The sequence below is a fragment of the Passer domesticus genome, chromosome 1, assembly GCF_036417665.1.
Source record: "Passer domesticus isolate bPasDom1 chromosome 1, bPasDom1.hap1, whole genome shotgun sequence".
NCBI lineage: Eukaryota > Metazoa > Chordata > Aves > Passeriformes > Passeridae > Passer > Passer domesticus.
In genome coordinates, this window is record NC_087474.1 from 157401991 (window position 1) to 157414963 (window position 12973).

Genomic DNA, 12973 nt, shown 5'->3' on the forward strand with positions numbered 1-12973 from the left:
AGGGAAGGTTTAAGCATGAGGCTTATAAATATCTGAACAAGGACATTTCAGAATCAGCAACATGAGAAGCATTGATTTACACTCACTTTCATTTGCAGAAATTCACTTTTATTTGAAGATGAGCTTATACACAGCATGCAGGATTGAAAATAACCACTACCCCTGAATATTCACACCAGACACCTATTGTTAAATCATGAATAAGTGACAGCAGTGTGTTTTCACCACACATACAAATTGTTTAAGATCCATCTTGCTTCTTAACTTAAAAACTCCCACTTGCTTCTCACATTAGTCCTTGTCAAACCACTCTAATTGGAACGACAATAAATCAAATGTAACCCAGAGCTCATCCCAAACTGCACTGTGAGGGACAAACAGCCCACAAACCCAGATCTGTTCTGCTGCCATAGGGAGAAACTCAAGGATCTTTTAAGGAGGTTCTAGGGAACTCAAAAAGGTTCATAAATGTCAAACATTTTGAGACTCAGCATCAAAGGGAACCTTGGATCCTCTCTCATGTGCAGATCCCAGCTTGTTTCATTTCAGACAGCAATGTCTGAGCAAAAGCATTTGACAATGAACATAATTCATGTACTCAAAGACACCCAGTCTAAACCAGAGAGACTCAAATCCAAAACTGCAGCAAATTCCTCAAAACTCAGCCAAGACAACTGGACCACAGCACATTCTAATGATATCCATGAATTCTTAATTGACTGGATTGTTTACAATAACTCCCTGTATCTATGGCTTGGAATTTATCTGGCTTTCATTTTAAGCTATTGGTGGTTCCTATGCTCCCTCCTACTAAAGAGCAGTGTTAAAACAGAAGTCACAAGCAGAAATCCACATTATCACAGAATGACTGCCTAAAGAGGCAAATACATCTCCTCAGTTATAACAGGTCATTTTTTCTGGTCATTTACCCACTACCCACTATGTCTGTCCATATATATAGAGACTTAATTATGAGCATAGTCCAGTGAATCAAAAAGCATTTTATCATAGTTCTAAATAGTTTTGAGCTCAATAGGCATTTTTAATCCAAGCAGATCCAATTATTGGTTTATAGTAGTTTAATTGGGACAAACTCCAGGCGTGCTACAGGTGCTGGACAGCAGTGATGCTCATCAGGCTCAGGACACAGAGACATTTACTCAGCAAAGAACCCTTTGATGCTGTTAGAATGTGTATACTCTACTCAACATAGTTTTGATCATCTGAATGGTTCTTCCATCACAAAATACCAATAAAATCAAAATTCATTCCATAAACCTGGCAACAGGACCCAGCATGTGCCTTCCCATCACAGTTTTGGTACATATGTTAAAAACCAAGTTTCTGCTTTACAGCCCTCCAAAAACCTTCTAATACTATCACACAGATCATTGAGAACCTTCTTGGTTGCCAGGACAACTGATTGACAAGCAAAAAATGCACCAAAATGCTTTTTTCTTCATCCACTTGGTGCAAAGTTCTGCATTTCTAGATTTTTTAGTCCTATTTTGAAATAACACTCCCATTGCCACTGTCACTGAGAAGTGTCCATAAGTCATACATTCTACACAAAGCTCTGAACTTCAGAATTAATGCTGGACATTTTATTCACTTAAACAGCAATTTTTTCCTTAATCGTGCTTATTGATATTTATTAACAGTTGGGAAACACCTTACTATGCTATAAAACACAAAGGCTTTAGTAATTTTGCTAAGACCTTTCCTATGCTGCAGTCACATTTTCTGTGCTGCAGAATCAATTGATAATGAATTAGCAGTGCTAATAGTCCAAAAGAAACACACTTACAAATTAACAGTTTCACCTGTTTACTGCTCAGATAGAATTGTGAATATTCTCACTGTGAAGGAAGCAAATTCACAGCAAGTCACTGAGAAGAGCAGAGCCTGTGTTTGCTTCTCAAACACAAATGAAGCCAAATTTTGCCATGTACAACACTCACTCTAATTCCTGACAGGATGAGCTGATGCAGAACACAAATCTGTGCAGGGAACGTGTCAAATACTGCACACAACACAACATTCACCAAATGCTGGGAGGAGACCAATGAACTGCTGCAGTTCATTATTGACAATCTTTCTTATTTTCATCTCAAATTATATCTTCTTCAAATCTGGTCATTATAGAGCTAAATTTATTTCATGCTCTAAACAACAACTTTAAACTTTCAGCAGGTAAGATCTGCAACTGAAAAGCAAGAGCAGCTTAGGCCAGGGCACTCTTGGTAAGCTCAGTGCAATGTCCACCTACACAACTCTTCTTCCACCCTGCTACTTTTCTTTATTTTTCCTTTGTCTCTCTCAACTATTCTGTTTTATTACTTGTACGAACATCACTAAAAAAACTCACTGCAAGAAAGCCAGGAATTCACAGAAAGGCACCTTCCTACAGAGTAAATAGCAGGAGAAAGCACCATGAGGTGAGCTGACAGCTCCCCCAGTACACCACAGGGACAGCCAACTCTGCAATTTCCACTCTTACCCTGATCTTTCTTCACCTTTTTTGTTTGTTGCCTCTAATATAACAATCCAAACACAGAACATCAAGCTGTGCTAAAGGAAACCAAAGGGAAATATTTATGAGACAAGGAAACCTTTGTTTTTTAATCACACAACAAACCGCAGCACAGCACAACTGAAAAACCATGGGTTTTACTTATTTTGATGTCATTCCCCTACCTTGACGTGACTGAAATCACCAACTTTGCTGCTTTCTTGGGGATTCAGAGGCTTGGTCTCCACTCTTGGTTTGACAACCTGCCTGAAAGGACTGGAGAGTGGGAGTCCACTGATACTGATTCCATCTGGAAAACAGAACAAAGAGAATTACTTTTTCTTGTCTAATGCTATGTTTTGGTCCAATTAATTTATATCTTATTATCAAAGAGAGAGAAAAGACACAAAAAGTGATATTAACCTTTTACACAAAAAGACAAAGATAATTTGACTGTTTCTCCCAAGACAACAAAAATAATCAAACTTGAACACACCAAAAACCTGGTGACTATCACAGGGAAGGATGGAAACTGCATTTGAAACATCACAACGGAGATGTCAGAGTTAATAATATAAAATTAGTTTTAACATTTACAGTATTAAAATAAAAATCAAGGTTTTCCATGACAGTGTGATCCTATCAGCTCCTTAGGATCCTTAAATTAATTTCTGGTACAAGGATTCTTTTTAAAGTATATATTGTGGAAAATGACAGAAAATAGAAATGTCACGTTTTGCACATCTACTAATGCAAAAATAGATAAAATAGTTCTCACTTATAAAGGAGGCAGAATGGAAACTTAAGGTTCCCATTGTAAGAGTCAACAAAAAAGCTTAAAAATACCCTGAGAGGAATGTCTCCAGTTTTTTGGTGCTTACTCTTAGTCTGGGTACTGGCACACACAGGATGACAAAGATACAACACAACAACAGCTTCTGTTACTGCCAACAAGGTGTAACCTGAAGGTCAATAAATGCACTGCAGCACATTTGGGGTCCTCGACCCAAAAACTATAAGCACAAACTTAAAATAGTGTTTGAAAATTAATGCTGAATCAAAAGATTTAGAAAAACAAGATAATTAAAATAACGAAGCTTTAACAAACAGTAAAACTAGATTCACTATTTGTTATTATTTAGAGTTATCTCCCAAGAGAAAGACTTTGTTCCTTGATGCTGACCAGTGCAACTGCAACCCACAAACACCAACTAAATACAAGCAAAATCTCATGTACAGCAGCACAGGAAATACCAAATTGTGACACAAAATCCAAACATATTTCCTAAATTGCTCCGGTGAAATCTGGACACGTTGAGGATACATTCCTCAAAAGAAGAAACCCTAAGAACAAGATGGAACATGAAAGGGGTTTTGTTTCATTAAACTTCACAGGTATCCAAATGAGAAAACAAAGGGAGTATTCCCATATTCCCTCACTTGCAATTTCCTTCACTAAGTAACTCTAAAATGCACCTTAGCACTGAATCAATATCCTGTTCTATCAGTTCCTGGGGGAGAGCAGGACAGGAGGTGAGAGCACCCTGCCCGTGCAGTGCAGCAGGACCATGAAAAAGACAAAATACAGAAATAAATACTACATTTGATCACAGGCTTTGAAAGACGCTCTTTCAAAACGAAAATTAGAAGTTTTAATTGAGGAAAAACATTCTTCTCCAACTGATGAATGATTTTCACTAGTTCTATATTTAGAACAAAAACTGACACTGACTGGTGCATAAAATTGCAAATTAAAACATGAAAAGAACCAAGTATGAAAACCTGCATGGCATTAGTCAGATTTTCCACTTTTTATATGGCATGAGCTTTACTTCTTTGAGAGAAGAATAGATAATACCTAAAACAACATCACAGAGATACAACTAATGCCATTCTTAATTATTTTATCCTTTAAAATCCCATTTTAATCTTAATTTCTACAGTGGGGGGGGGAGAGAAAACAATAGTTAAAACATTTTCTCTGGAAAGAAGACATTTTTGACTCTCTGATTTGTATCTGAAAAAGGAAGCTTTCTAGCAAAGGAGACATCAGGATGAAAGGGAAGTCCAAGGTAACTTGGTAGCGGTTGAACTTTCTGTCTCAGGTCTGTGGCACTCTCACAGAGACAATGCCAGGCACTTTGTTATGCTGTAAATGACTCAGTCCTTCACAGCCTGGACTGCTCAAGGCAACTTCTCTGCCAGAGGACAAAAAAAAAATAATTTTCTACCACAAACTATTTTTTTAAAATTATTTTGTTTCTTCTGTTCTTTGATCAGGCAGCAGTGAGGGAAAAGACCTTGCCCAGCTCCCCTGCAATATGTTAAATAGTCAGAATGGTGGAAATGCTGTTAAAAGCCCTGGTAGGCTGAAGAACATAATGATGGCAGGAGAAAAAATTGAGCATCAATGAAGCTCAATAATACTTATATTTTTTGAGATTTCATACATTTTACTTTCTCTCCTGAAGTTTTGAGAGATGAAGATGCTCAATCCTCTGTAGTTTTCTTTTGTCAATCGCTACTGTCAAACATCCTGAGCAGCCTTGCACTATAAAAAGTATAATTATCTTTCTACTCTGTCCAGAAATTTTCCTAATTTCAACAATCCACACTGAATATTTCCATGGTAACAGCATATGACCAACACTTTTCCCATGGTAACTGCAAAAACACAGCTTGCCTTTCCAATATCCCAGTCACTGCTGTCACAACAGAGCAAAATCTCTTACCAGCATTTCCTCTCTCCTATCAAATGTTAAGTAAATTGTCAATTTAACTTCATTAGCCACTTTCCCAGCACACTGCACAGAAGAATCCCACAAAATTTCTTACTTGAAGGAGCGAAGTGCATTCAGGGAGTTAAACCTGTGGATTTACAATGCAGTAACTGAGCACAGAAGGAAGAGGTGGCATGGGACAGCTCCTGGCCTGTGTCACACTGTCCTGGGCAAGGATCACTGTCCTGACCCAGGGGACAAAAATGGATCCACTTTTCAAGAGGTACATCCCAGCTGTGGAGGAGCCAAACTTCACAGCAAGGAAACACTTTAAAACTGTTCCACTGCCACCACAGAGGCTGCCATTCTGAGGCAGTGTCCAGGGAATTCCATGTCACACAAAATGGAAACAGTGGAAGGTTTTAGGCTGAAGTGCTGCTTCTTTCCAGCAGAATTTCATACAATTCAACAGCAGTGCAGACCTGCTTCCTGCAGCTTCCTGAACAGCAGCAGTGGGACACCAGGAGGGGCAGGAGGAAGAAGAATCCCAGAATCATTCAGGTCAGAAAAGGCCTCAGAGATCACCAAGTCCAGCCTGGGACTGGACATCACCAGGTCCATCAGCCCAGAGCCCGAGTGCCACGTCCAGTCTGTCCTGAAACACCTCCAGGGATGGAGGCTCCACCACCACCCTGGTGATTCCAGGGAGGGAGGAGGGGCTGCTGGCCTGGAGCAGGATCCCTTCCCGCAGCCCAGGGATGTTTCTGGGGGGATTTTGTCCCTCTACTCTGCTCTGCTCTGCTCTAGGGAGATTCTCCCGAGTGTTTTGTGCAGCTCTGGGGCTCCCAGCATCAAAAGGATGTGGAGCTGCTGGAACAATGCCAAAAGAGGCATCAAAGATGCTCAAATGGCTGGGATGCCTCTGCTCTGAAGACAGGCTGGGAGAGCTGGAGGAAGCCTGGAGAAGAGAAGGCTCCACAGAAAACTCAGAGTCCCTTCTAGGGCCTAAAAGGGATCCAAGAGAGCTGGAGAGGGACTTTTTGCAAGGCCATGGAGTGACAAGACAAGAGGGGTGGCATTGAACTGACAGGGAGAAATCCTTTATCCAGAGCATGATGAGGCCCTGGCACAGGTTGCCCAGAGAATTCCCATGCCTGGAAGTGTTCAAACCAGGTTGGACAGGGCTTGGAGCAACCTGGTCTAGTGGAAGGTGTCCTGCCTATGGCAGGGAGATGGAATGAGATGATCTTGAAGGTCCCTTCCAATCCAAATTATTCCATGATGCTATGTCACAGAAAAATACAGTTTTTAGAAAGTGCACAGCTTGATCATAACATATGAAAACTAAATGCCACCTCAACCCATTTGTTTATTTTGTCAATTCTTGCCTGATTGAAATCTCAAAACAAAAACTTCTCGGTAGGCAACATCTCATAAAAATGTTGTAACAGCTTTGAAGTACTTGAAACATGCAGAAAAACAAAAAAAAAAAACCTCGAGACAGGAGACAGACTCTCCTTGCTGAACTTGAATGTCTTTTCTTTTTTTCCCCTAGAAAAAGAAAACTGTATTCTTATGATGTGTGCAAAATTCCAGAAACTTGCTGTGTGCAGCAACAAAGAGCAGAATAACACCAGAACACAGAGTTGGAGGCAATATAATTCCACCCTTCACACCTCAGGTGGGCACTGAGATGCAGCTCCTTCCCTCCCTCAAAAATGTGCTCAGGACCATCAGAGGAGGGACCCCAGGCAGCAGCACTCCAGGCAAAGTTCCTGGGAATGCAGCAGCTCTGTGGCCCCCAGGAGCAGGGCACAGCCAACATGAACCAGACTTGAACTCTTCTTTGAAACCCCATTACCTTTGAAGACAATAATTAACAATAACAAATGCACTGTAAGTAAGGATTTATGTCCTGAGGTTGTAGAACTGAACCAAAATTGGAAGATAAATTTACAATAAGAGTGAATGTAATGAAAGGGAACAAATAAAGTGTAAAAAAGTTCATAATAAACACTAGAGATTATGTATGCAGATTACATTAGATGCTAAAATGAAGCGCCTCAGCAAAGGAACAACATAAAAGGAGGGTAGGTTTATTGGCCTGTATGTGCCAATAATCAATTTATTGCTGCTTGCCTTCTGTCTATCTTAGTTATTTACGTTGTAAAGACACACCAGCTCTCTGTGTATTTGTGTAGTGGCTGGAGTACAATGGCACTAACATACATTGTTAAAAAAAATCCCACCCTATATTGCTCAAATCATGAGACAATATGATTTATCTGGTGTAAAGGGCAGTGGGAAGAGAAGAGGGCACCTTATCTTCCATAAGTGCTAAAGCTGGAATTCAGTAAGAATTTTGTAGTTCTCAAAAAAAAAAAGAATATTTTTTGAAGTTACATAGTGATGAATTTATGGAGGACACAGAAACATCTGTATTTAAAAAAAAACCAAAACAGAACACAAGACAAAAAAACCTTTCATTTACTCCTTTTAACAGTACAACCAAACTGGCATCTTCAAACTGCAGAAACAAAAAAAAATACTTCTTAGAAATGAAGTCACTTCAAAAGAATACTCAGAATAATTAAATGTTATAAAGGCTACCCAGCAGAGTAACATGAAAATTATAATACTTCAACATCTCTGAGGACCCCATCATCATCATCAGTGATACCATTATCCTAATAGAGTCCTCCAGGCTACTTAGTTTCTTGGAAGAACTGTCAAGAGAACATTTAAATTCCAAACCAGGTATCATTTAAAAAAAAAAAAAAAAAAAGAAAAAGCTTTGTCTGTGCACTGTCTAAGTGCAGGGACATTTTAAAGCAGATAAAATCTGCCCATTAAAGCAGGAAAACAAAAAAGGGAGTATGAAAAATACACTGGTCTTGCATACCAATGTTAAAAAATATTCAAAATTAGTGCTCCTAGAAATAGGCTATTGCTCTGCAACATTTTTCCCCCTAGAGTGATGCCTTAAGTTTTAGCTTTCATATTTTCCAGATTCTGTACTGCATTAGTATATAACTCTGAACTTCATACAAAGCATGAGCAAGTTCTCTTCACAGGTTAGTCAGCCAAAACAGTCCTTTTCCATCCCAGAAACAAGGACACCACTGCAGCTCCAGGCCCAAAAAGTGCAAACAACAGTGAATTGAGGAGAACAAACTGGGAGGATGGGACTTCATACCCTGAAGCTGTAATAGACAATTAACCCAATATGTAAATGGACTAAAACTTATAAAAGTATGAAAACTCGTGACTCAGGGTCCATCTTGGGTGGAGGCATGCCCAAGGTGTGTCCTTTAAAGGCCTTTTTAATAAATCCCTGCTTTATTCCTTTAACACTGCCCAGCCTTTGTTCTAGGCAGCCTCTCCAGGCATCAAGAGAAGGGAAGGAGAGACTTAAGGCACAGACCTGCCTCTCTCTCAACGTGTAATTAATTAGTTCCTTTGATGAGTTTATGAATTTAAATACTCTCACACATGTCTTTAGGTTCCCCATGCAGGGAATAAATGAACATTAACATTCCACATAATGAAGTACTCATTGCAAATTAATTCATTAACTTTGCAAAACACTGTCCCCATGTAGCAGGAGCTTTTTTAAAAGCCTCAAACGAGTCACCGTGTGCAATACAGTCCAGAAAGAGCAGCTATTGTTCTCACCCTATTTTTAGTGTCAGGGAAATGCTGAATTGCAGAAACTGCAGTATAATAGCTGGAAAGGGGAATTCATTACGCTCATAATGTGAGTATCCTGTTGACATTTTTAGTCATCTTAACAGGTGACAGAGATCTCACTGCTTCAGCTCCTTGCACCTGGTTGTACCAAGAAGATCAAGGGCTTCCCCCTGCCTCACCCAGTGTAACAACCTCAGGATCAAATTAAATGCCCATGCTGACCTTCTCAACCAGAGGAGGAACTCTGAACCATCCAGCTGAGGGACAAGACAGCCAAAATTTCACTAAGATTTGTAGCAAACATGGATCTCCCTGCATGGATCTCCCAAATCTTGGTCAACTGGCTTTAAGATATGGAATCACAGAATTGTTAAGGTTGAATAAAACCTCCAAGATCATCCTTGTTCAACTCTCAGCCCAGCACCAACATCATGTTCACCACTAAACCATGTCCCCAAGTGCCACATTCACACATTTTTTGGAACTTTCAGGGCTAGTGAACAGGGCAGCCTGTTCCAAGATTTTCCAACCATTTCAGTGAAGAAATGTTTCCTGGCATCCAGTCTAAACATCCCCTGGTGCAACCTGAGCCCATTTCCTCTCATCTTGTCTTTTGTTACCTGGGAGACAAGACCAACACCCAATAAGATGTGACAATTCAGCATAAATAAATGAGGGGAAAGAATCCTAAACTTACACATGCAGTAAGAGGCTCTCAGGATATCATTTCTATTGAGAAGCAAGATCCTGCAGTTGTGGTTCACACATTCATGAATCTCCCAAATCAATGTTCAGCAACAGTCAAAAAAGCAAATGATAAATTGTGCATTACCTCACAATTGTAAGGAAATTAATATAAACCAAAATAAAGAGCACCATTAGGTCATCACATGATCACATAAATCAGCTTTCAAACAGTGTGTACAGCCTCCCTCAAACAGACAGAACAGAGGGTTCAAAAGGGACAGGGCTGACATGTGGAACAGCTCCCACAACAGGGACAGCTAAGCCCTCAACAGTTAGAAACCCCCAGTCTGCTGTGACAATACCCTGCAAAAATTCATCAAATCACTGCAGGAACCATGGTTAGATGTCCTGTTACCTCTCTCATGCAATTAAAAAACCTGGGAACACAAGGCCACCACTAAGAGCAAAGCTGCTAAAAGTAATTTAGCTGTGACTCTTCTTGCCACGGCATGTTCTGAAGTGCTGACAGGAAGAATGAAGAATTTTAGGAAGGAGAAACCCACTAAAGATGAGTAAAAGTGCCTAGAACCAGAGAAACCATATTCAGCCCTGGAAGCTCCTAAGCTAACAACAGTTAGAGGCCTAGAGGAAAACAGAAGTATGTGCACAATTTTTCCTGTATTGTCCCAGTGGAATCTGCTCTTAGCCAATGTCACAGTCAGGATATTGGCTGGATGGTCACTGAGCTGATCCTGTACAGCCACTCGTGGTTTTGCTTCCTTTAATCTGGAAAAGCACCCAACATTTTTCTCTGTGTGGCAGCACACCATCAACACATCTCAGCAATCCAGATTGATAGCTTGGTTTACTTTCCAATTGGATAAATGTGCATCATCAAAAACATCAGTAATTTATCCCTTCTGCACCATGCCCTGATTACAAACAGTGCAAAAGGAAACAATTCCAGCAGCAAATGAAGACATGGAAGTTAAAATTGCCCTACTAAAGACATTGCTTTTAAGAGACAAAAGTATTTTGATCACCATTGTAAATGTGATTGGTCTTCAAAAGAAAAATGCACCATAATACCCTATGATTAAAAGTCATGTCATAGTTGCCATTGATTTTTTCTAGCTCTTTACTGTTCTTCCCATCAGGCTCTTATCTCCTCTTTGGAAAGTTTAGAATTTGTAAAGTTAAAAGCAATGCATAAAAAAATAAAGTAGCAACTAAATTTTCCATATACTTAGCATCCCTAATAACACTTTCAAAGGACAGAGAGTACACAGCACCCACAGACACCAAAGTTCCAACAAAGCAGTAATGTTTCCTACTCCTTTATCATCACTAAATGAGGAAAGGTTGAATTGCTTCAGCTACACAACTTTCCAGAGGAGCAGGAGGTAGCAGTAGGGTAAAAATAGCGTTCAAAGATTTTGTTCATCTGTGGTCCCATAAGAGCTGGATACTAGTAGACAGAGGCCAGAATCCAAATCCCAAATCCCACAAGTGTTCAGTGTCCATACCATGAAGTATGTTATCTTCACCTCTACAGAATATGTGGGGTTTATGCTATTTCATCAGAAAAGCTCCCAGACAAGTGCAGCTTCAGAGCTTTCTGGACACTGGGCAAAATAAGGAATTTTTCCGTATATATATATATATCCAAATATACATATCTACTATGAAATCTCACTTGCTATCAAGGGGAATTTCTCAAAGTCTCAATTCCTTGGCACCCCTGTTTTCACAATGTCAGGGTGTGCTCTTCCTTCACTATCAGCATTTTCAACAAGCTCCAAACTGAACTGCAGTGCAGCAACACTGTAGGGTTTGTGCAGTAAAGTTGTAAAATATTTTTAAAGTATCTTTATATTTTACATGAGGGAGGTTTCAAAACCAAAATCTTTCAATCAATACTAACAACTACTATAATTTTTATCTAAATGCATTTGCAAGGTAACTCACAGAAATTATTCCTACTCAACCTGAATAAGCTCTGCATGTAATTTTGTTGTATTCTTCTGTACTGAAAGATTACTTATAAAGGTAATGCATATTGCAAGTGGATCCTGGGAAAAAATCCAAATAACAGAGAGTTTTTAATACAGGAATATCTTGTTTTATCAAGGTAATTTAATCAGTGCAAACATATCAGACAAATGAAAAAATACAGAGTAGAGTAATTACTCCAGAAAGACTGTGTGTTTATTATAAAAAGGAAATCCTTATTACAAGTATCTGGTACTTGTAATTCCAAATAATTCTAATAGAACCAAACACTGCTGCTTCCTTTTATTCAAAATAAGTTTAAACACACTGCACTTTCTCTGCAGTACAAATATTAGGGGGATTCTGCCTTAAATTTCAGTCTGTCACTTTAGGCAAAACTGCACTCAGCAATTATTCAGAATTCTGCAATCCTGGATAATTAAATAATCAACTCAATGCTGTTTTTCTTTAAACCCGACTAATGTTTGTGAATTATTTTTCTTTACCCTCATAAGGTAAGGAAACAGATACTTCAAAACCACTGTCAAAAATATTTTAGAAGACAACAAGGCAAGGTCTCATGATGGGAAAGCTGGGCCAGACTCTCATGCCCATAGCTCTCTCAAAAATTCACCCTTCAATCTGCAGAGCTCAGCCCAGGGTTGACTTTGCTTTACAAGACACAAATACGCAAACATGCATCTACATCACAAATCAGTTTAACACAAAGGGCACAGCAATTAGAAAAGTGTTTCCAGCAGCACATAAAACCCTCCTAAGCAAGGAGAAATGAAAAACTCACCATCACTGAGATCCTGCAGAAGGTTTTCTTGGCAAGAAAAGTCCAGCTTCACTTTAATGTTCACAACAAATGTTGCAATCTTTCCAGGTTTTAGAGGAAACTGGCAGAGGGTGTCTTCTAGATTCCAACTCAAGAAATCTCCATACAGCTTCTCTGTATCAAAATAAGTAAATATTTCATAAGCATAAGCCCTGCATTAAGGAAATTTCAGTTTTGAACTGCTGTAGAGAGTACTAACCAATCTGTCATGTCCTGTTTAAAGTCTAAAATATTCAGAATTAATGTATTAAAATTAATGTAGCACTAGAAAGATAGAAAAGTTATTGGGTACTGACACTGACCTGGAATCACACAGATCACAAAGCTCAAAATATGAATTTAAGTGAAGAAGATCACTACCAGAAAAAAAAAAACCCTGCACAATAGGCAGCATTAAATATAAACTTTAAATATAGCCTGCAGGGGTTCTAAATGTTCATGTAGTTTTGAATCCTACACAGTTCAGCTCAGGAGGTGTCACATGAATGCAGAGCACTTTTCATCAAAATAACCCAAACTTAATCAGCTGAA

The 12973-nt window shown here is 39.2% G+C and overlaps 1 protein-coding gene and 1 long non-coding RNA gene across 7 annotated transcripts in view; one reads left to right on the forward strand and one right to left on the reverse strand.

Moving 5' to 3' along the window:
- TRAPPC9 (trafficking protein particle complex subunit 9) overlaps positions 1 to 12973 on the reverse strand; it is a 448113-nt gene that overhangs the window by 366263 nt on the left and 68877 nt on the right. For all 6 annotated transcript variants that reach the window (XM_064398425.1, XM_064398434.1, XM_064398414.1 and 3 more), the window contains 2 exons: positions 12404 to 12556; positions 2698 to 2822 (listed from right to left, as the gene is read on the reverse strand). In XM_064398425.1, coding sequence (XP_064254495.1) covers positions 2698 to 2822; positions 12404 to 12556 — 278 coding nt within the window. The remainder of the gene's footprint in view (positions 1 to 2697; positions 2823 to 12403; positions 12557 to 12973) is intronic.
- Positions 6315 to 9203, forward strand: LOC135285808 (uncharacterized). The gene is made up of 3 exons (XR_010350493.1): positions 6315 to 6651; positions 6788 to 6913; positions 9015 to 9203. It is a non-coding gene; the product is annotated as an uncharacterized LOC135285808 (long non-coding RNA).